The 22,750-nt window shown below is 46.3% G+C and overlaps 1 protein-coding gene across 1 annotated transcript in view; it reads right to left on the bottom strand.

Moving 5' to 3' along the window:
• Nucleotides 1-22,750, bottom strand: part of LOC125448884 (uncharacterized) — a 128,838-nt gene that overhangs the window by 39,170 nt on the left and 66,918 nt on the right. Inside the window, exons 12-16 of the mRNA XM_059641828.1 lie at nucleotides 21,409-21,458; nucleotides 10,830-11,612; nucleotides 9,181-9,209; nucleotides 8,217-8,230; nucleotides 3,077-3,316 (exon numbers count right to left, since the gene is read on the bottom strand). Of these exons, the coding sequence (XP_059497811.1) occupies nucleotides 3,077-3,316; nucleotides 8,217-8,230; nucleotides 9,181-9,209; nucleotides 10,830-11,612; nucleotides 21,409-21,458 (1,116 nt within the window). The remainder of the gene's footprint in view (nucleotides 1-3,076; nucleotides 3,317-8,216; nucleotides 8,231-9,180; nucleotides 9,210-10,829; nucleotides 11,613-21,408; nucleotides 21,459-22,750) is intronic.

Genomic DNA, 22,750 nt, shown 5'->3' with positions numbered 1-22,750 from the left:
TTACAATGCTTCCTTTCTTCTGTTCTACGTACATGTTTACATACAGAGTGCCTTCTTTCAATAAAGTGGCTTTACATTTTTTTTTCTCCCCTGTTTCCTCTCTTTCCATTATATTCTGTTTCATAAACTGGTTGTTTTAACATGCCTCGGTATTGTCACTCATTCCTGCTATGTACGGAGTTCCACTCCAAACCTCGGTGGGCTCCATAGGGATTCTCACTCTACATGGAGACTTGGAAAGTGAAAGCAAAAAAGGACAAGGCAATAAAGCAAGGTGCTGGTGTGGATGATGGTGTTATAGACCAGACCAGGCTCCCTCAAAATATATTAAGGCCTAGTCCCTGACTTTTTCTTATTTTAAACGCACAATGCTGTGCTCCAGATGCAATTTAGTTGGTCCAACTGCTCAAAATTAAGCAACGCACACTTTATTTAAAAGCTGTGTTTAAAATACACCAAAACAAAGAGGAATTTGAAATAATTTAACTAATAATAGATTATTTTACTACTAAACAGTAACTGTTCCAATACTGTAACATCCCATTAACACAGTGGCAATGAAGGTACACTCAGAAAACAGATTGTCTGTCCAACATGCAGTTCTCCAATCTAGGATGAAAGAACATCAAAAGACAATTCTGAGAGAAATCTCAGAAAAAGAGAAAGTGGAGCAACTGGGAGAGATTCATAGACTTCAAACCCTGCTGAGACTCCAGCAACAACTGCTGAAAGCTAAACTAAAAATTCTGGGATCTGTGAGAGCTTGATCGTACCCTCAAGCTGCTTCTATTGTTCCAACTTTGTTTAAAAAAAAACCCTACAACGCATTATCCTCCGACACTTCCGCCATTTACAATCCGACCCCACCACCCAAGACATTTTTCCATCCCCACCCCTGTCTGCTTTCCGGAGAGACCACTCTCTCCGTGACTCCCTTGTTCGCTCCACACTGCCCTCCAACCCCACCACACCCGGCACCTTCCCCTGCAACCGCAGGAAATGCTACACTTGTCCCCACACCTCCTCCCTCACCCCCATCCCAGGCCCCAAGATGACATTCCACATTAAGCAGAGGTTCACCTGCACATCTGCCAATGTGGTATACTGCATCCACTGTACCCGGTGCGGCTTTCTCTACATTGGGGAAACCAAGCGGAGGCTTGGGGACCGCTTTGCAGAACACCTCCGCTCAGTTCGCAACAAACAACTGCACCTCCCAGTCGCAAACCATTTCCACTCCCCCTCCCATTCTCTTGATGACATGTCCATCATGGGCCTCCTGCACTGCCACAATGATGCCACCCGAAGGTTGCAGGAACAGCAACTCATATTCCGCCTGGGAACCCTGCAGCCATATGGTATCAATGTGGACTTCACCAGTTTCAAAATCTCCCCTTCCCCCACTGCATCCCTAAACCAGCCCAGTTCATCCCCTCCCCCCACTGCACTACACAACCAGCCCAGCTCTTCCCCCCCACCCACTGCATCCCAAAACCAGTCCAACCTGTCTCTGCCTCCCTAACCGGTTCTTCCTCTCACCCATCCCTTCCTCCCACCCCAAGCCGCACCCCCAGCTATCTACTAACCTCATCCCACCTCCTTGACCTGTCCGTCTTCCCTGGACTGACCTATCCCCTCCCTACCTCCCCACCCACACCTTCTCCACCTATCTTCTTTACTCTCCATCTTCGGTCCGCCTCCCCCTCTCTCCCTATTTATTCCAGTTCCCTCCCCCCATCCCCCTCTCTGATGAAGGGTCTAGGCCCGAAACGTCAGCTTTTGTGCTCCTGAGATGCTGCTTGGCCTGCTGTGTTCATCCAGCCTCACATTTTATTATCTTGGAATCTCCAGCATCTGCAGTTCCCATTATCTCTCTCTCTCTCCCAAGGTGCCCCTAGTTGTTTATCTGCTCATAGACTCCTCGGTACCTGATCCCAATCTCTTTCTAAAAGAAACCAGGACAAAACATACCTCTTAAAGCCACAGCAGAATAGAATAGAATATCCTTTATTGTCACGTGTACAGGAGTACAGTGAAAAGTTTTTACAGTAGTTGCCTTTAAAGGGGCCATCTTAATTACAAGTACCTGTACACGAATCTTACAGAGTAACAAAAAAAAAGTAGACATTAGTATGAAACAGTGAAAAAAAATCCAGAATGATAATTGACCATAAGTGCTTAATTCCAGTCTGTGCCTGCAGGCCCCAGAGCATGATGCCACGCTGTCTCTACGTGCTGGCCTCCATTCAGGACTCGCTCCACCATCTAGGATGTGGAAGCTTTGGAAAGGGTGCAGAGGAGATTTACTAGGATGTTGCCTGGTATGGAGGGAAGGTCTTACAAGGAAAGGCTGAGGAACTTGAGGCTGTTTTCGTTAGAGAGAAGAAGGTTGAGAGGTGACTTAATTGAAACATATAAAATAATCAGGGGGTTAGATAGAGTGGATATGAGAACCTTTTTCCTAGGATGGTGACGGCGAGCACAAGGGGACATAGCTTTAAATTGAGGGGTGAAAGATATAGGACAGATGTCAGAGGTAGTTTCTTTACTCAGAGAGTAGTAAGGGAATGGAACGCTTTGCCTGCAACGGTAGGAGATTCGCCAACTTTAGGTACATTTAAGTCGTCATTTGGATAAGCATATGGACGTACATGGAATAGTGTAGGTTAGATGGGCTTCAGACCGGTATGACAAGTCGGCACAACATCGAAGGCCAAAGCGCCTGTACTGTGCTGTAATGTTCTATGTTCCACCACGACTCTGGGAAACGCCATTCACTCGACCACGGGACCTGGCCCCCTTGCTCCATTCCACCCCAGGACACAAGCCAGTCACTCCATTCTGCTGCACGACGTGGCCCGCTCACTCCGTTCCTGTACTCTGCCCTCCAGTGTGGAGGGAAGAGAGGGGAAGCCACAAAAAGGGGAAACAGGGAAGGGAAAGGGACTGGCAGACAGAGGAGCTCTGACCAGAGCGTCCTATACTGCTGTCATCTTGAGAAAAAAAACAATGATACCTAAGTTGTCATTCTTCTGCAGCAAATAAAACCATACTGCATGCCACCTGCTGTACCAACCCTGGCTGCAGTGTCCAACCTCGGGGCATTTGGGCAGGTCCGAGCTTTGGTGGGATGCGGCCCCGCCCACTGCGGAGGAGGCTCTCCGATTGGTTCGCGGACCGCCCGGCCCACCGGGGACAGAGCCGATTCCCATTGGCTCAGAGACACGACCATCATCCAAGGATGTGCCGCCGCCCCCCACAAACACCGCCTCTTCCGGTTCCGCCCAACCGTCGTTATGAAGGAGGAGGGGGGGGACTGGAGCCGAGGAGATAAATCCAGACGCCGAGGAGGAAGGGAGCGTTGGAAACCGCTCAGGATGTCAGCGGATATGTCGGAGGACGTGGAAAGAGAGGGGCTTCTTAAATGTAAACGATGAAAGTGACTTTTTTTTAACCGTCCTAAACCAGCCGCCCCGTTACCATGGGAGCAAGCCGCCATCTTGCGGGTCGGAGGGTGCGGTCAGGACGCATGCGCCGCCACCACCGTCGGTGGGCGGGGCTTCAGCTGTCCCCCTCCCCCAGCCTAAGAAGCCGCGGCGTGCTGCTTGCAGTGTGGTCTCCTCTGCACTGGGGGGAGACTTGGCGCCCGCTTCGTAATGCATCTGTGTTCCGCTCGCAAAAACGACCCTTAACTACCTGCTCTCTGGCCAACATCTCTGCCTCTGGCTTGCTGCAGTGTTCCAGCCAAGTCCAACGCAAGCTGGAGGAGCAACACCACATTTTCCACTTGGGGACCCTGCAGCCCTCAGGACTCAATGTTGAGTTCAATGATTTTCGGGCCTAAACTCTGCCATGTCCCAGCCCAGCCCCCACACACCCCACCCCACATACCAGGCCTTGTAACTTCATAGCCTACCCATTGCACACCGTCTGTTGTTAGTCACTAACAGTCTCCATTAACAACTGTTCACCCTCCCAGCCTGATTGTTAGCAACTCCATTGTCTGTCCAGCTGTTTCTCTCTCTCTCTATCTTTGGGCCCAATCCTATTGTTTACTCCTTACCCCACCCACCTCCCTATTTTCTGCATATAGACAGACGTTTTCCCAGGCACCATAAGTTCTGAGGAAGGGGTCACTGGACCTGAAACATTAACTCTGTTTTCTCCTTCACAGATGCTGCCTGACGTGCTGAGCTTTTCCAGCAATTTTGTTTCTGTCCCAGGAGGGAGCTTCCTCATCTCCAACTTATTCCTTTCTTACTCTGCTCCCCTGCACGGACTTATACAGAGGATGCTTTACACTCTTTATCAGCCCGAACAATAGAATAGTGACAGAGCAGAGCAGGATTCCATTTAACTAAAACACAAATTGCTGGTGATGACAAGGTGTAGGAGCAGAATTAGGCCTTTAAGCCCATTGAGTCTGCTCCATCATGTGACTGTGGCTGATACGTTTCTCAAACCCTTCGCCTGTTATCTTTCTTGATTCCCATACTAATCAAAAGCGTATCCCTGTCTGACTTTAATACACTCGATAAATTCACCTCCACAGCCTTCTGCAGCAACAAAATCCTCAGATTCATCACCACCACCATTAACTGATGAAATTCCTCCTTATTTCTGTGCTAAAGAGCCATCCCTTCATTCTGAGGCTGTGCTTCAGGTCCAGGTCTCTCTGATTATCTTCTCTACTGTATCTCGGCCTCTCACTACTCTTTAAATTTTAATGAACACCCCCCTTTTCCCCCCCGCCACCTCGTCTTTCCAAACTCCATAAAATACAGACCCTAGTCCTCAACCATTCTTCATGTGACAAGCCTTTTTACCCTGGGATCATTACTTTAAACTTCCTCTGGACTCCCTGCACAGCTACTCTATGATTTTTAGGTGTGGGGCCCCAAACTACTCTCTATTCCAAATGTAATCTGACCAGACCCTTCTATAACCTCAGCAGTACTTGATTTTATTTGATTATTATTGTCACAGTGAAGTACACATCTACGCAAAGTGAAAAGTTTTGTTTTGCATGCAGTACAGGCAGATCATAACACACAAAGATCATAGGGTGATTAAACAGAGTAAGGAATTCAAAACTATGGCTGTGAAGAAGGCACGTGAAAGTAAGACATTAGATTTGAAACTTGAGAAGTTGACTCAGAAGCCTAATAACAGTGGGGAAGAAGCAGTTCTTGGACCTGTTGTATAAGTGTTTAAGCTTTTATATTTTCTGGCTGATGGAAGAGATTTTAACCAGGGTGGGAGAGATCCTTGATGATCTTGGCTGCCTTTCCACAGCATTAAGAAGTGTATATGGAATCAATGGATGGAAGGTTGGCTTGCATAATGGTCTGGGCTGTGATCACAACTCTCTAAAGTTTCTTATGGTCCTGGGCAGAGCAGTTGCCATACCAAGCCATGATGCATCCAGATAGGATGTTTTCTGTGGTGCATCTGTAAAAGTTGGTGAGGGTCCTAATGGACATGCCAAATTTCCTCAGCCTCTTGAGGAAGAAGAGGCATTATTGTGCTGCCTTGACCATCGCGTCAATTTGGTGGTCCAGACAGATTGTTAGTAATCACCACTCATAAGAACTTGACACCCTCGACCATCTCCACCTCAGCACTATTGATGCTCTGCTCTTGTATTCTAACCATCTTGAAATGAATGCTGCCATTGCATTTGCCTTCCTAACTGCAAACTGAACCTACTCATTAACCTTAAGAGAATCTTGAAGTAGGACTCCCAAGTCTCCTTGTGCTTCGGACTTCCTTTCCCCTTTCAGAAAATAGTTCAAACCGCTATTCTTCCAACGAAAATGCAGAACCTCAGACTTTCTCACATTGTATTCCATCTGCCACTTCTTTGCCCACTGTCCTAATCTGTCCAAGTCCTTCTGCAGCCTCCCCACTTCCACAACACGACCTGTCCTTCCCCCTATCTTTGTGTCATCTGCAGACTTAGCTACAATGCCCTCAGTTTCTGCAGATCATTAATGTATAGCGTGAATAACTATGGTGTCTAACACTGACCCCTGTGGAACTCCACTAGTAATCAGCTGTCATCCTGAAAAGGACACGTTCATCCCCGTTCTCTGCTTTCTGCCAGTCAGCCAATCCTCCATCCATGCCAATACATTGCTGATAACACCATGGGCTCTACTGAGGAAGCATCATTGGACCCAAAACATGAACCATGATTTTTCTTCACAGAAGCTGCCAGTCCCACTGAGCTTTTCCAGCAATTTCTGTTTTTATCAATGAGTATAAGAGTTCAGACTCATTGAGGTTGCTGGGGCCTCTTCTGGAATACTACATCCAGTTCTGGTTGTCCTGTTGTAGAAAAGATACTAGCAAGCTGAGAGAGTTCAGAATTGATTTTCCAGGAATAGAAGCTTTGAGTTACAGGAAGAGGCAGCATAGCCTGGGACTTTTTTCACCACAGTATAGGATGTTGAGGAGTGAATTTATAGAGATTTTTAAAATCATGGGGGGTATAGATAAGGTGAATGGCAGGTGTCTTTTCTCAGGGGGGTAGAATTTCAAGACGGGGGCATATTTTTAAGGTAAGAGGAAGAAGATTTAAAAAGGATGAGGGGCAAGTTTTTATTCGGATTGGTTCTTGTGTGGAATGAACTCCAGAGGGAGTGGTGGATGTGGGTACAGTTACAACGTTTAAAAGACATTTGGATAAGGACATGAATAGGAAATGTTTGGAATGATTTGGGCCAAGCGCAGGCGGGTGGGACTAGTTTAGTTTGGGACTCAGATCTGCATGGACTGAAGGGTCTGTTTCCGTGCTGTATGATTCAGAGGAGTTTAGAAGAATCAGTGAGGTTCTTAAAGAAATCTAAAAGTACTAACAGGACATGGACAGGACGAGCACAGGAAGGATGTTCACAATGACTGGGGAGTCCAACCACGGGTCACAGTTTACGCATTTGGAGTAGGACTGAGATGAAGAGAAATTACTTCATTCGGAGAAGGTGGACGTGGGGAATTCTCTGCCAGAGCAAGCGGTTGAGGTCAAAATATGGAATGTTTTCAAGGTGGAATTAGGTATAGTTTTAGTTTTTAAAGGGTTCACAGGGTATGGAGTGGAAGCGGGAACAATGCATTGAGTTGAATGATCAGTCCTGATCATATTGAACAGAGGACTAGACTCAAAGGGTCAAATTGCCTACCCCATTCTTATTTTTTTTGTCTCAACTCTGACAAAAGGTGGTATCAAGGAGCTCTAGCAAAACTGGAGCCAATGAGAAATATGGAAAAAATAAACTCCACTGTACAACTCTTTGGAAGAAATGTCATTAAACTGGAATGGGTACGAAAAGGATGTTATCAAGACTGGACGGTTTGACTTATCGAGAGAGGCTTGACTTATTTTCCCTGGAGAGTAGGGGGCTGAGGGTTGACCTTATAGAGGTTTATAAAATCCTGAGGAGCATAGCCAGTGTTTTCTCCATAGGGTAGAGGAGTCCAAACCTAGACAGCATAGGTTTAAGGTGAGAGGGCAAAGATGAGTCCACCTCGTTGAATGTTTTTTAGGCATAAATAGGTAGAACAGTGAAGGAATTAAGGGTCATGATGGGTGACAGAATAGGTGGAACTGAGTCCGTGAAAAGGTTGGCCATGATCAGGGCAGCACGGTGGTGCAGTGGTTAGCATTGTTGCCTCAGAGCACCAGGGAACTGGATTGAGTTCCACCCTAGGGCAAGTCTCTGTGTGGAGTTTGCACATTCTCCCCGTGGCTGTGTGGGTTTCCTCCGACTGTCCAAAGATGTCAGGCTAGGTGGATTGGCCATGCTAAATTGCCTGTATTTGTTCACAGATGTGTAGATGAGATGGGTGCTCTGAGGGTCAGTGTGGATTTGTTGAGCCAAAGGGCCTCGTTTCCACACTGTAGGGATTCTGTGATCTCACTGAATGGCAGAGCAGGCTCATGGGGCTTACTGCTTCTCCTATTCGTACAGTCTCATGTCTCACAATGTAGTTAATCAAAGGGGAAGCAATGTCCTAATGGTATTGCTAGCCTATTAATCCTGAGACCCAGGTAATGTTCCGGAGACATGGTTTCAAAATCCTGCCATGGCAGATGGTGAAATTTGAATTCAATTTAAAAAATCTGCAAGTGTATACTGCTGACCACGAAACCGTTACCAACTGTCAGAAAACATTAATGTTCACTTATATCCTTTTGGTAAAGAAATCATACTTACCTGGATGTGTAGAGCTGGATGAACACAAGCAGCATCTCAGAAGCACAAAAGCTGACATTTTGGGCCTAAACCCTTTTCTGATAAAGGGTTATCCAGCTCTATACTTTTGTTATCTCGGATTCTCCAGCATCTGCAGTTCCCATTATCTCCGATACAATGTTAGCCATCCTTACCTGATCTGACCTACATGACTCCAGACCCACAGCAATGTGGTTGACTGTTAACTGCCTTCTGGACAATGTGGGGTGAGCCATACAGTCATACAGCATGGAAACAGACCCTTTGGTTCAACTTGTCCACGCTGACCAGATGTCCTAAATTAATTTCGTCCATTTGTCAGCATTTGGCCCATATCTCTCCAAACCCTTCCTCTCCATGTCCCCATCCAGATGCCTTTTAAATGCTGTAACTGTGCCAGCCTCCACCACTTCCTCTGGCAGCTCATTCCATACAGACACCACCCTCTGTGTGAAAAGTTGCCCCATAGGTCCCTTTTTAAACCTTGCCACTCTCACCTTAAACCTACATCCTCATGGACTGCCCTACTCTGGGAAAATGCCCTTGGCCATTTACCCCATCCATGCACCTGATGATTTTATAAATCTCTATCAGGTCGCCTCTATGTCTAGGACACTCCGGGGAAAATTGGCCCAGCCGCTTCAGCCTCTCCTCGTAGCTCAAATCCTCCAACCTGCCAACATCCTTATAAATCCTTTGTGAACCCTTTCAAGTTGTGCATCATCTTTCCCATACCAGGGAGACCAGAATTGAATGCAATACTCTAACAATGTCCTGTACAGTCTCAACATGACCTCCCAACTCCTATACTCAACGTCCTGATAAGTAAAGGCCAGTGTACCAAATCCCTTCTTCATTACCCTGCCTACCTGCAACTCCTGTTTCAAGGAATTATGTACCTATACCCCAAGGTCTCTGTGTTCAGCAACACTCCCCAGGACCTTACCATTATGTGCATAAGCTCGGCCCTGATTGCTTCAGCAGAGTACAACACAACACATTTATCCAAATTAAACTCCATTTGCCATTCCTCAGCCTATCTGATAAGGTGCCACTGTACTGAGAGATAACTTTAACTCTCCGCTACACCACCAATTTCGGTGTGAAATTGAAATTTACTAAACATTCCTCCTATATTCACATCCACGTGCTGATGTCAGTTGATCCCAGGCATCTTCCCAATCATGTTGGTCCATACAAAATTTAAAATAAACATGACTGAAGTTAAACAATCAGGGAAAACACCAAACCACACCGTTCATTTCATCTTTAATGACGAAATTTTAACTCCTTCATCTGTCACAAGACTATCACGTTCTGCTGTTTGTATTTATTTCATCCTGTATTAATCGCATTTACTGCATTAAACACTGAAACATTGAAATACTGAGGTTCCTCTGGGGATTTCATATAAATGCATCCATCCAAAGTCTGGATGGTAAAACCTGGGACTGCAGGACAGTTCTAGGAAGGTCAACAAGGTCCTCATTCTGTCGCCTTTTGAAGAATGACAAGTGATCTCCTTCAAGTTTACAAATTATTTAAAGGGATAGAGAGATTAAATGCAGATAAGGTATTCTTCCCCCGAGTTTTCTAGATCCAGGGACACAAAAATAAGGGCAATTCCACTTATAGCCGAGATGAGGAGAATAATTTTTACTCAAAGGATTGTCAGCCTTTGCAATTCTCGACCACAGAGGATTGTGGAAGCTCAGGCTTTGAGTATGTTTAAGATAGAGATTGACAGCTTTCTGACTACCAGCGTGGTTATGGGGAGAGAGAGAGGATAAAAGCTGTTAAAGTGATCGTTCAGCCATGATCATATCAAATAGCAGGGCAGGCTTGACACGCTGAATGGCCTGCTCCCTTCCTATGCAGTAGGTTGAGCACAAGGGAAAACTAATGTTTTGCCCCACATGAAGTCAAATCAATCCAATCATTTTAAGTGTCCTAGACACATTTGCAACAGATCGCAACAATTACATGATTCCTTGTTACAGGACATTCTGAGACCAGTTAGTCTCTGGTCCCTCTTGCCCCTGTCCCTGCCCCTCAGAATGGGCCAATAAAACTACACGTCCGCGCGGTGGCTCAGTGATTAGAACTGTTGCCTCACAGCACCAGGGACCCGGGTTCGATTTCCAGCCTCAGGCGAATTGTCTGCGTTCTCCCCTGTGTCTGTGTGGGTTTCTTCCGGGTGCTCCGGTTTCATCTCCCAGTCCAAAAATATACAGGTTAAGGTGGACTGGCCATGCTAAATTGCCCCAAAGTGTCCAAGGATGTGCAGTCTGGGTAGGTTAGCTATGGGAAATGCAGGATTACAGGGATAGAGAAGGGGGAGGTGGGTCTGAGTCAGATGCTGTTCGAAGGGCCAAAAGGCCTCTTTATGCACTATAGCGATTCTATGATTCTTTTAAAGCCCATGTAGTGGTGAGAACTATTGACAAAGGTCCCTCACTGCTGTACCTGCCACTCGGTATCAGCAAGTTGGGGAACTGAGTGAATCGTTTACCATGCTTGGAACCAAGTCTGTGGTGTGTTCGCAGGATGAGTGAACCTTTGAAACTCTTCTCGCGCATTGAGCTGGTGAACAACTATTCCCCGTTGTGAACCCACTGGTGTGTCCGCAAGTTGGACGACTGAGTGAATCCCTTGCCGCACACCGAGCAGGTGTACGGCCTCTCCCCGGTGTGAACCCGCTGGTGTATCAGCAGGCTGTACGATTTTCTGAAGCTCTTGGTGCAATGGGAGCAGCTGAACGGCCTGTCCTCAGTGTGAATGCGTTGGTGGACTGTCAGGTGCTTAGAGCTTTTAAAGCCAGCTCTGCAGTCTGAGCATTTGAAAGGTCTCTCCTTGGTGTGACTGCCCTGGTGCTTCAGCAGGCCAGGTGACTCACAGAATCCCTTCTCAAGCACGGAGCGAGAGAAGGGCTTCTCCCCAGCATGGACCCGCTGGTGCCTCAGCAGGTTGGATGACTGAGTGAAACCTTTCCCGCACACAGAGCAACCAAATGGCTTCTCCCCGGTGTGAACACGTTGGTGTGTCAAGAGGTTGGACATACAAGTGAATTCCTTTCTGCACTGAGAGCAGGTGAATGGCCTCTCCCCGGTGTGCACTCGCTGGTGTCTTTGCAGAGTGGATAACTCACCGAAACCCTTTCCACACACAGAGCAGATGAACGGCCTCTCCCCGGTGTGACTGCGACGATGAATTTCCAGCTTGGACGGGTAACTGAATCTCTTTCCACAGTCTCCACATTTCCAAAGTTTCTCCCCAATCTCAACGCACTGGTGATTTTCCCACTGGGACTGGGAATTAAATCCCTTCACACATGCCTCACAATTCCATGGTTTCTCCATGGTGCTGGTGTCCTTGTGTCTATTCAGGTTTGACAATCACTTGAATCCTTGTTCACCCTGTCTGTCCCCTGCTGTGAATGGTGTGATTATTTTCTTCAGTCTGTGTAACAGTTAAAGCTCTTTCCACTGTCAGTTCTCATTCAGGCTGAGAGATTTGGTTCTTTTCCAGTCCCATTTGTATTTCAAACTGTTTCTGCTCACAAAAATTCACTCAAACATTTCTCCTTCTGCATTCAAAGGCTGAAGATATTCAGACCTTAATGTTTGATTTGAATTTCCCAGCTGCAAGTGTTTCTCTCCCTGTAACTAAAGAATAGAAATTCACATGCGATAAAATAAAAGTTCCTTTCCAAAATTCACCTACGAGTCCCCCCCACAACCCTCCCAAATTTAAGATACTGTCCTATTCAACTGACTGAGCCCCCACACCTACTCCTCATCTTTGCAGTGTTGTCTTACAGTTTCCTCAAGACTTCACCACCCTCTGCCCTACCCTCCGTTGGGCATTTGATCTTCCCCGTTTTGGGGGAGCATGCCCTCCCCTCGGCCAATTTCAGAGACGTCTGCAGCCACACCCATCCTTACCAGCCTGGCCTTTTACCATCTTACAGGGTTTAGGAGACTGCCCGTCCGTTACAAGCATCGGGGAAAGGTGCAGACACGGGATTTGAAGATCGCAACCTGTTTGGATTTGACAGCTCCACGTCCAGCACACCCTGGGTGAAACAACTCCATGAAGGCTGACATCCTGTCACCACCCAGCATTCAGACATGGAGAATCCTTGTCACTAATCCAACTCTGAGTGAATAGAACCCCTGACACTGCTGTTTACATCTGTCAGCCAGGGCTCCCTCATTGACCAGATTAATAGCACCAATGAATCATAGATTCATACAGCATGGAAACAGGCCCTTCAGTCCCAACCAGTCCATTCCAAATATAATCACAAACTAAACTAGTCCCACTTGCCTGCTCCTGGTCCGTATCTCTCCAAACCTTTCCTATTCACGTACTTACTCAAATGTCTTTAAACATTGTAATTGTACGCACATCCACCACTTCCTCAGGATGTTCATTCCACACACAAACCACCCTCTCTGTGTATAAAGTTTACCCCTCGAGTCTTTGTTAAATCTCTCTTCTCTCACCTTGAAATCCCCCATCCTCGGTGGGGGGAAGAACTACCATTAACAGTATCTATAACCCTCATTATTTTATAAACTTCTATTCGGTCACCTCTCAAGCTCCTACACTCCAGTGAAAAAAGTCCCAGCCTATTCAGTTTCTCCCTATAACTCAACCCTCCAATACTCGACAACATCCTGGTAAATCTCTTCTGAATGGTCTGCAGCTTAATAACATCCTTCCTATAACTGGGTGACAAGAAGTGGACACAATATTCCAGAAGAGGCCTCACCGATGTCCTGTGCAACCTCTGCATGACTTCCCAACTTCGACACTGAAAGATCTGAGCAACATAGGCAAGCGTGCCAAATGCCTTTTTAACCACCCTGTCTATATGTGTCACAAACTTCAAAGAGTGACGTACCTGCTCCCCTAGGTCCCTCCTCACTTGGCTGGCCTTGTTACACAGACAACACTGGAGAGGGATTTGAACATAGACCCTCTGGCACAGAGTGGGGAACACTACCCCTCCGTCCCAAGACCAACCCCCTTTTTCATATCAATGATGTACCCACCATTGAGCATTTGTTTTCACTTGTGACTTGCAGAGGTCAAAATGTTTGGCTTTTGAATCACCCTCCTCAAATTCTGGGGAAGGTAGATAAAAGGTTTATCAGTTTTAACTCGGAAAAAAGATCTGGTTTTTGGTCAGAAATTTTACCCCGAGACAAAAACACTGTATAATCAGCCCAGCTCCCAAATGCACCTCTAAGTAGCTCAGAGCTGCTCCCAGACAAAGGATACCCGATGACAACCTTAGGCCCCGCCCGCACCAGGCACCGCCCCATTCATGCAAGGGAAGGCTGCCTGATTGGTCGGAGGACCAGTTGGACCTCCAGGACGAACCGCCGTTCCCATTGGCCCGGAGGTAGGTCACTCATGCGCGTGTGGTTTGCGCCCTTTCCGATTCCGTCGGTCCGCCATGTGGAGGAGAAAGAAAGAACCAAAGGCCGGGGAGCGGCAGTAGCAGGGTCAGCGGACATCTCAGGGGGCACATTGCAAATAGAGGCGTTCTTTCACCCGAAACCATCAACGTGACTTTTTCTTATAACTGAAGCTGCCGCGTTACCATGGGAACCGGCCGCCACGTTGCGGGCTGCAGGCACCGACGGACAGTGCGCGTGCGTGCGTCCCCGACGTAATGACGTAGAAGCAGCAGGAGACCGTTCAGCCCATCGAGACCCTCTGCCATTTGCTGGGACCATGGACGAACCGGTCACAAGACCGTAAAATATCTGAGCGCAAATAGGCTCTACGGCCTATCAAGTCTGCTCCATCATTCAATCATGGCTGATATTATCTCAACAGTTTAGATGAGAATATAGAGGGCATGGTTAGCAAGTTTGCAGATGACACCAAAATTAGTACCATTGTAATAGGGGAAGGTTTTCTAAGATTACAAGGGGATCGTGATCAAATGGGTCAATGGGCTGAAAAATGGCAGATGGAGTTCAGTCTGGATAAATGTGAGGTATTGAATTTTGGTACAACATACAAAGATAGGGTCTATACAATTAATTGTAGGGTCTTGGTCAGTGCTGTAGAACATAGGAATGTTGGGTTGCAGGTACATAATTCTTTTGAAGTTTGCGCTGCACATGGACAGGGTGGTTAAAAAATGTCTGGTACGTTTTCCTTCATTGCTCATTCTTTGGAGTATAGGAGTTGGGAAGTTGAGGTTGAACAGGACATTGGTGAGGTCTCTTCTGGAATACTGTGTCCACTTCTGGGTGCCCAGTTATAGGAAGGATCGTATTAAGCTGGAGAGAGTTCAAAAGAGATTTATGAGGATGTTGCTGGGTTTGGAAGGTTTAAGTTATAAAGAAAGGTGGGGACTGCAGAGTAGGAGGTTGAGAGGCAACTTTTTCGAAGTTTATAAATAATGAGGAACACAGATAACATTAATGATAGTTGTCTTTTCCCAACAATGGGAGATTTCGAGACAGGGTGGGATTTTTTAAGGTGAGAGGAGAGAGATTTAAAAAAGACATGAGAGGCATTTTGTTTTACACAGCATGTTCATGTGTGGAATGAACTTCCTAAGAAAGTGGTGTATCTGGGTGAAGTTACACTGTTTAAAAGACATTTGGTTAAGTACGTAAACGGGAAATGTTTGCAGGGATATGGGCCAGGAGCAGGCCTGCAGGACTAGTTTAGTTTGGGATTATGTTCGGCATGGGCTACTGTTGAATCGAGAAATCTGTTACTGTGCTGTATGACTCTCTAACTGTATTCAAAAGAGTTGAGAAGAATGAACAAGGGTCTCAAGGAAATCTAAAAATACTAACAGGACTTGGACAAAGCAAGCACAGGAAGGATGCTCATGATGCCTGGGGAGGCCAAGCAGAGGTCTCAGCCAACACATTCGGTACTGTCTCCTGTAATTCTTTATTTATCTCTACCTTAAAGACACTCAATGACTTGACCCCCCAACCTTCTGCAAATGAGCTCCACAGATTCACCGCCCTCTGGCTGAAGAATTTCTCCTAATTTCAATTCTAAAGGTTCATCTCTTTATTCTGAGGGTCCGAATCTGTCCTACTAGTCTTCTGTAAGTATCAATGAGATCACCCTTAATCTTGTAAACTCCATTGAGTACAGACCCAGAGTCCTCAACTCAGCCTCACATGAATAAAAACCAAAAGAACTGAGGATGCAACAACTCATTTGTGGGACAATTTGTGGGAAAAGCCGAGCAGATCTGGTAGCAATTGTGAAGAGAAATCAGAGTCAATGTTTCGGGTCCAGTGACACTTGCTCAGAACAGTACCTAGTACTTCTATCCCATTGTGCCAGTGTTCCATGAAACAAACCCCAGCAGCCCTCCTCCAATCTTTAAATCATGCAATTAACTCCTCTACTTTCTTCACCATATCAATTTGGGCAGTAATCCTGATATTATCACCTTGGAGGTTCTGCATTTTAGATAGCTCCTAACTATTCAAAATCTTTCAGTAGAACCTCCTTTCCAGGACTTCTGACATCACCTTGTCCAGGCCAATCAATGTGTGGGATCCCAGGGTCATGAATACCCAACTTTGATCCCAGTGCCCAGGAGGGACCATTTTTGTCATAAATTGGTTCCCATAACCAACAAGTTATGTGATATCTAAGTTTCAAAGCCATTGTGATACTGAAAATGGAGACCGCAATGATGGGTGAACCACATCAAACAACGTCGGCCACCTGTTGTCTGCAGTGGGCAGTGTCCTCCACCACATCATTGTTTGAAAATCTCCGTATCCAACATTAGACATCCGGCTGTAGAACAACATATATTCAAGAATTGCATTTGTGATAAGAGTTACACCCGAAACCAATTTGAGATTAGCACTGAGGCCTGCAGTGTGTGTTTACTGTTACATACATTTGCACACACAGCACACTGTCCTTTGTTGGAATAAGGAATATATCCGCACTTTGCACCTTTTCCAATGAGGGAAGGGCTGCAGAGACAGACAATCCCTGCTGCATTCCCCAAAATAAGGGCGTAACCAATCACAGTCCACTCTTCTGGCAAATCACACTCCAGTCTGAATTTAATCAGTTCATTAAGATTGACGGTTCCTGTTGTAACTCCAGGTCAACTATGGTCCAATCTATCAGCACACACCTCTCATGCAGTGCAATTACCTGTCCCTTTCTCTAAAAATGGCTTTCTTGCATTTCAGTCCTGATGAGTGCAAGGTGAAAAGCTTCAATCACATGTTTCTTTTGTGCAGTGTTTAACTTCACGTCTTCTTAAAATGCAGTTCCCCTGAATTAATGTTGAGGATGAACCAGACCTTCAGGAAGATCGCTAGAAAGAGGAGCAGGGATGGGCCGAATGGCCTATTCCTACAGGTTGGTAAGCCATTCAGTATGATTGTGGCTGATTTAAGTTGTGGCCTTATTCCTGCTTGTGAGATGTTAATGTAATAACATCCCATTGATTTCTATACTTCTATAAAGTCTTTTATCTGCATTTGATTCCTATACTTCTATAAATTAAAGTCTTTTATCTGCCTACACATAGGTATGCAGTCACTGCCCTGAAGCTTCCTGCCCAGCTAGGAATTCAGTGTGAAACTTTTGTAACTCCTTATCTTCCCACACATCAGTATGCAGACACTGCCTTAAGCTTGTATCAGTGATAATGGGAACTGCGGATGCTGGAGAATCCAAGATAATGAAATGTGAGGCTGGATGAACACAGCAGGCCCAGCAGCATCTCAGGAGCACAAAAGCTGATGTTTCAGGCCTTTCTAGGAGATGCTGCTGGGCCTGCTGTGTTCATCCAGCCTCACATTTCACTGTCTTAAGCTTCCTGACTGAATAAAATTAGAATTAAACTGTTTCAAATAGGGTTAGGTGGGGAACATTTGGAAAGGTGTGAGACCTCTAAAGCATGTAACTTCTGTCGCTGGCAAAGGGGCCAGGGCAGTGACTCTGTTCTAGCCAGACAATCTAGCAACTTGAAATCAGAATCTGTCCTGGACAACAACTTGAAATCGCCTCCTGCCATTAGCAGCCGCTTCACTAGCAATCGATACTATATCCTGGTCTTTTATGTTGTTGATGTAATACTTGTTTGGTATCCTGTCTTTGTCTGTTGTAGTAATTGTTTCATGTATCAGTCATTGTAAATTGTGAAATCGTTTTATGTACCATGTCTTTTGTAAAGTATAAAAAGCAGGAACTGTCCACTGCTCGGGGAGAATTGCTTGCGAGACTCTGCACTCTGTGCCGGGTTAAGTCCAGTGATTCTCCACAGCTTGTACTTGCTTGGTAATAAAAGGATTTGTGTTTTTCTAAACAGGTCAGTGTCTTGTTATTGCAGCAAGTCCGTGAGGGTCTCCGAAAACGAACTTGACACTTATGCCGACTGAAATTTGCATACAATACAGCAAATGTGGTCTCACTGGCATTCTATATTATTGAACGAAGATTTGTTTGTACTCAAACATTACCGATGTACTATTTGCCTTCCCAATTGCTTGCTGCGTCTACATGCCAGCTTTCAGTGACTTAAGAACTAGTTTGCCTCAGTCTCTTGGGACACCAATCCTTTTCAACCTTTCACTGTTTGAAAAATACTCAGCATCTCTGTTCCTCCTACCAAAGTGAATAATCTCACACTTATCTGCATTATAATCCACTCATTCAGCCTGTCCTAATCCTCTTGAATAATGCGCCTCTAGGAGTTTGGAGGGAATGTGAATTTTTTTTAAATCGCCTGCAAATTTTCAAACAATATAGCTGGACCTGCATTCAAAGCATTAAGTACATCATGAACAGCTGCAGCTCAAGCGCTGTTCCTTGTGGTACCACGCTCACCAGCCTGCTATTGACCCATTTATTGTGACTCTTGGTTTTCTATCTGTTAGCCAATACTGAATCCGCACTGGTATACCACAACCATCCAATATTCTGTAATCTTCTTTAACTAATGGGTGGCGCGGTGGCTCAGTGGTTAGCACTGCAGCCTCACAGCGCCAGGGACCCAGGTTCGATTCCAGCCTTGGGGCAACTGTCTGTGTGGAGTTTGCACATTCTCCCCGTGTCTGTGTGGGTTTCCTCCGGGTGCTCCCATTTCCTCCCACAGTCCAAAGATGTGCGGGCTAGGTGGATCGGCCATGCTAAATTGCCCGTAGTGTTCAGGGGTGTGTGGGTTACAGGGGGATGGGTCTGGGTGGGATGCTCCAAGGGTCGGTGTGGACTTGTTGGGCCAAGGGGCCTGTTTCCACACTGTAGGGAATCTAATCTAATCTGGTATTTCATGTTGAAATTTGTACCAAAAGCCTTCTGAAAATCCAAGTACATCACATCCACTGGTTCCTGTTATCAACTCTGCTAATGACATTCTCAAAAAACTCCAGCAGATTAGATTGACATGATTTCCCTTTCACGAATCCACATCAATTCTGTCCAAGCAGTGATCACATCCCTTATTGCAGACTGATAAGTGAGAGGTCCTTAAAGTGAGGTAATGAGAGTTCAGAGACATTATGTTCCTGTTAGAGTGGAAGGCAAGGTTTGTATGATTAGGGAACAATGGATGATTAAAGATTTTGAGATTCTCGTCAAGATTTTAAAACAACAGAATATAGACAACTGGGATCAACTGAATATCTTGGAGCATATAAAGAGTGTAGGGCCATTCTTAAGAAGGAAATCAGGCAGGCAAAGAGAAGGTATGAGATAGCCTTGGCAGATAAGGTTAAGGATAATTCAAAAAGATTCTACAAATACATAAAAAGTGAGAGAGTAGGATCCCTTAAGGATCAATGACGTCATCATTGTGTTGAATTTCAGCAGATGGGAGAGATATTAAATGAATACTTTGTGCCAGTTTTTATTGTAGAGAAAGAAATGGAGGCTAGAGAATTCAGTAATAAATACTGATGTTTTTAAAAAGAGTTCATATTACAGAAGAGGATGTGCTGGAGGTCTTAGAAAAAAAAGCTCAATATATCTCCAGGCCCTGATCAAGTGAGCATCAGGAAGTTAGGGAGGAAATTACAGGGCCCCTAGCAGAAATATTTGTATCATTTATAAACATGGGTGCAGGACTGGAGGTTGGCTAATGTCGTGCCATTGTTTAAGAAAGGCTGTAAAAAGAAAGTGGTGAGAAAGGTTTTTGGCAGTGATACTGAAGGGTAGGTTTAACAAGCATTTGGAGAGAGAAGGATTGATTAGGGATCATCAGCATGGTTTTGTGCGAGGAAAATTGTGTCTCACAAACTTGATTAAAAAAACTTGATTAAATTTTTTTAATCAAGTCAGCAAAAACATTAATGAGCGCACATTGGTAAACATTGTTGACTTGGACTGTAGTAGACTAATGAGTAAAGTTAGATCATATGAGATTCAGGGTGAGCTTGCTATCTGGTAGGAGTCAGAGGGTGGTAGGAGAGGGTTGGTTTTCAGTCTGGAGGCCTAGACCAGTAGGAGAGGGTTGGTTTTCAGTCTGGAGGCCTAGACCAGTAGGGGAGGGTTGGTTTTCAGTCTGGAGGCCTAGACCAGTAGGAGAGGGTTGGTTTTCAGTCTGGAGGCCTAGACCAGTAGGAGAGGGTTGGTTTTCAGTCTGGAGGCCTAGACCAGTAGGAGAGGGTTGGTTTTCAGTCTGGAGGTGTAGGACCAGTAGGAGAGGGTTGGTTTTCAGTCTGGAGGCCTAGGATCAGTAGGAGAGGGTTGGTTTTCAGTCTGGAGGCCTAGACCAGTAGGAGAGGGTTGGTTTTCAGTCTGGAGACCTAGGACCAGTAGGAGAGGGTTGGTTTTCAGTCTGGAGGCCTAGGACCAGTAGGAGAAGGTTGGTTTTCAGTCTGGAGGCCTAGACCAGTAGGAGAGGGTTGGTTTTCAGTCTGGAGGCCTAGACCAGTAGGGGAGGGTTGGTTTTCAGTCTGGAGGCCTAGACCAGTAGGAGAGGGTTGGTTTTCAGTCTGGAGGCCTAGACCAGTAGGAGAGGGTTGGTTTTCAGTCTGGAGGCCTAGACCAGTAGGAGAGGGTTGGTTTTCAGTCTGGAGGTGTAGGACCAGTAGGAGAGGGTTGGTTTTCAGTCTGGAGGCCTAGGATCAGTAGGAGAGGGTTGGTTTTCAGTCTGGAGGCCTAGACCAGTAGGAGAGGGTTGGTTTTCAGTCTGGAGACCTAGGACCAGTAGGAGAGGGTTGGTTTTCAGTCTGGAGGCCTAGGACCAGTAGGAGAAGGTTGGTTTTCAGTCTGGAGGCCTAGACCAGTAGGAGAGAGTTGGTTTTCAGTCTGGAGGCCTAGGACCAGTAGGAGAGGGTTGGATTTCAGTCTGGAGGCCTAGGACCAGTAGGAGAGGGTTGGTTTTCAGTCTGGAGGCCTAGGACCAGTAGGAGAGGGTTGGTTTCAGTCTGGAGGCCTAGGACCAGTAGGAGAGGGTTGGTTTTCAGTCTGGAGGCCTAGGACCAGTAGGAGAGGGTTGGTTTTCAGTCTGGAGGCCTAGGACCAGTAGGAGAGGGTTGGTTTTCAGTCTGGAGGCCTAGACCAGTAGGAGAGGGTTGGTTTTCAGTCTGGAGGCCTAGACCAGTAGGAGAGGGTTGGTTTTCAGTCTGGAGGCCTAGGACCAGTAGAAGAGGGTTGGTTTTCAGTCTGGAGGCCTAGGACCAGTAGGAGAAGGTTGGTTTTCAGTCTGGAGGCCTAGACCAGTAGGAGAGGGTTGGTTTTCAGTCTGGAGGCCTAGGACCAGTAGGAGAGGGTTGGTTTTCAGTCTGGAGGCCTAGACCAGTAGGAGAGGGTTGGTTTTCAGTCTGGAGGCCTAGGACCAGTAGGAGAGGGTTGGTTTTCAGTCTGGAGGCCTAGGACCAGTAGGAGAGGGTTGGTTTTCAGTCTGGAGGCCTAGGACCAGTAGGAGAGGGTTGGTTTTCAGTCTGGAGGCCTAGACCAGTAGGAGAGGGTTGGTTTTCAGTCTGGAGGCCTAGACCAGTAGGAGAGGGTTGGTTTTCAGTCTGGAGGCCTAGGACCAGTAGAAGAGGGTTGGTTTTCAGTCTGGAGGCCTAGACCAGTAGGAGAGAGTTGGTTTTCAGTCTGGAGGCCTAGGACCAGTAGGAGAGGGTTGGCTTTCAGTCTGGAGGCCTAGGACCAGTAGTGTTCCACGGGGTTTGGTACTGGGTCCACTTTTATTTACCTTTTACACAAATTATTTGGATGTGGATACAGGAGGTATGGTCCGTAAGTCTGCAGACGACACCAAAATTGGTAGCATAATGGACAGTGACGGTTAATTAAAATAGATAGAGATCTTAATCATTTGGGTCAATGGGCTGAAGAGTGGTAGATGGAGTTTAATTTGCATAAGTGTGAGGTATTCTATTTTGGTAGAACTCAACAACTTCTCTTTCCACTTGTCTCATTTTTTTTCGGGTAAGAGGAGTTGCCATGGATACCCACATGGGCCCTAGTTATGCCTGTCTCTTCGTGGGGTACATGGAACATTTCTTGTTCCAGTCCTATTCTGGCCCCCACTGACAACTTTCTCCGATAAATTGATGATATCATCAGTGCTGCTTTCCTCTCGTCTAGAATTGGAAAACTTCATCAATTTCGCCTCCAATTTCCACCAGCCCTGACATTCACCTGGTCTTTCTCTGACTCTTCCCTTCCCTTCCTTGACATTTCTGTTTCCATTTCTGGGGATAGACTGGCCACTAGTATCCATTACAAACTCACTGACTCCCACAGCTACATGGACTATATGTCCTCACGCCCCACTTCTTGTAAAGACTCCATCACATTTTCTCAATTCCTCTGTCTCCATCACATATGTTCAGATGAGGCCAACTTCAATAAGGGAACCTCTGAAATGCCCACATTCTTCCTCAACCAAGGACTCCCCAGCTTCGTTGTCAACAGGGCCCTCAATTGGGTCTGACCAATCTCCCACATTTTTGCCCTCACCCCTTCTCTTCCCTCCCGCAATAGCAATAGGGTTCCCCTTATCCTCACCTACCATTCCACCAGCATCCACACCCAGAAGATCATCAGATGCCATTTCTGCCACCTCCAGCAAGATGTCACCACCAGACACATACTCCCCTCTCTTGTCCGCCTTCCGCAGGGACCATTTCCTCTGGGACACGCTGGTCCATACTTGCTTCATCATTAACACCTCGCCACAGCCCTACAGCAGCTTCGCCTGTAACCGGCAAAGGTGCAACACCTGCCCATTTACCTCCTCCCTCCACAGTATCCAAGGGCCCAAACATACCTTCCAGGTGAAGCAACACTTCACCTGCACTTCCAATAATCTGGTCTACTGCATTTGCTGCTCACAATGTGGTCTCCCCTATATTTGGGAAACAAAGTGTAGACTTGGCGACTGCTTCACATAACATCTAAATTCTGCTTGCAAAAAAGACCCTGATCTACCTGTTGCCTGCCACTTCAATGCACCACCCTGCTCTCTAGTCAACTTCTCTGTCTCTGGCTTGCTACAGTGTTCCAGTGAAGCCCAACACAAACTGGAGGAA

This window comes from Stegostoma tigrinum, chromosome 43 (assembly GCF_030684315.1).
Source record: "Stegostoma tigrinum isolate sSteTig4 chromosome 43, sSteTig4.hap1, whole genome shotgun sequence".
In the NCBI taxonomy this organism is placed as follows: domain Eukaryota; kingdom Metazoa; phylum Chordata; class Chondrichthyes; order Orectolobiformes; family Stegostomatidae; genus Stegostoma; species Stegostoma tigrinum.
The sequence above is the reverse complement of the archived record's forward strand: the minus strand, read 5'-3'. Positions and strand labels throughout refer to the sequence as shown.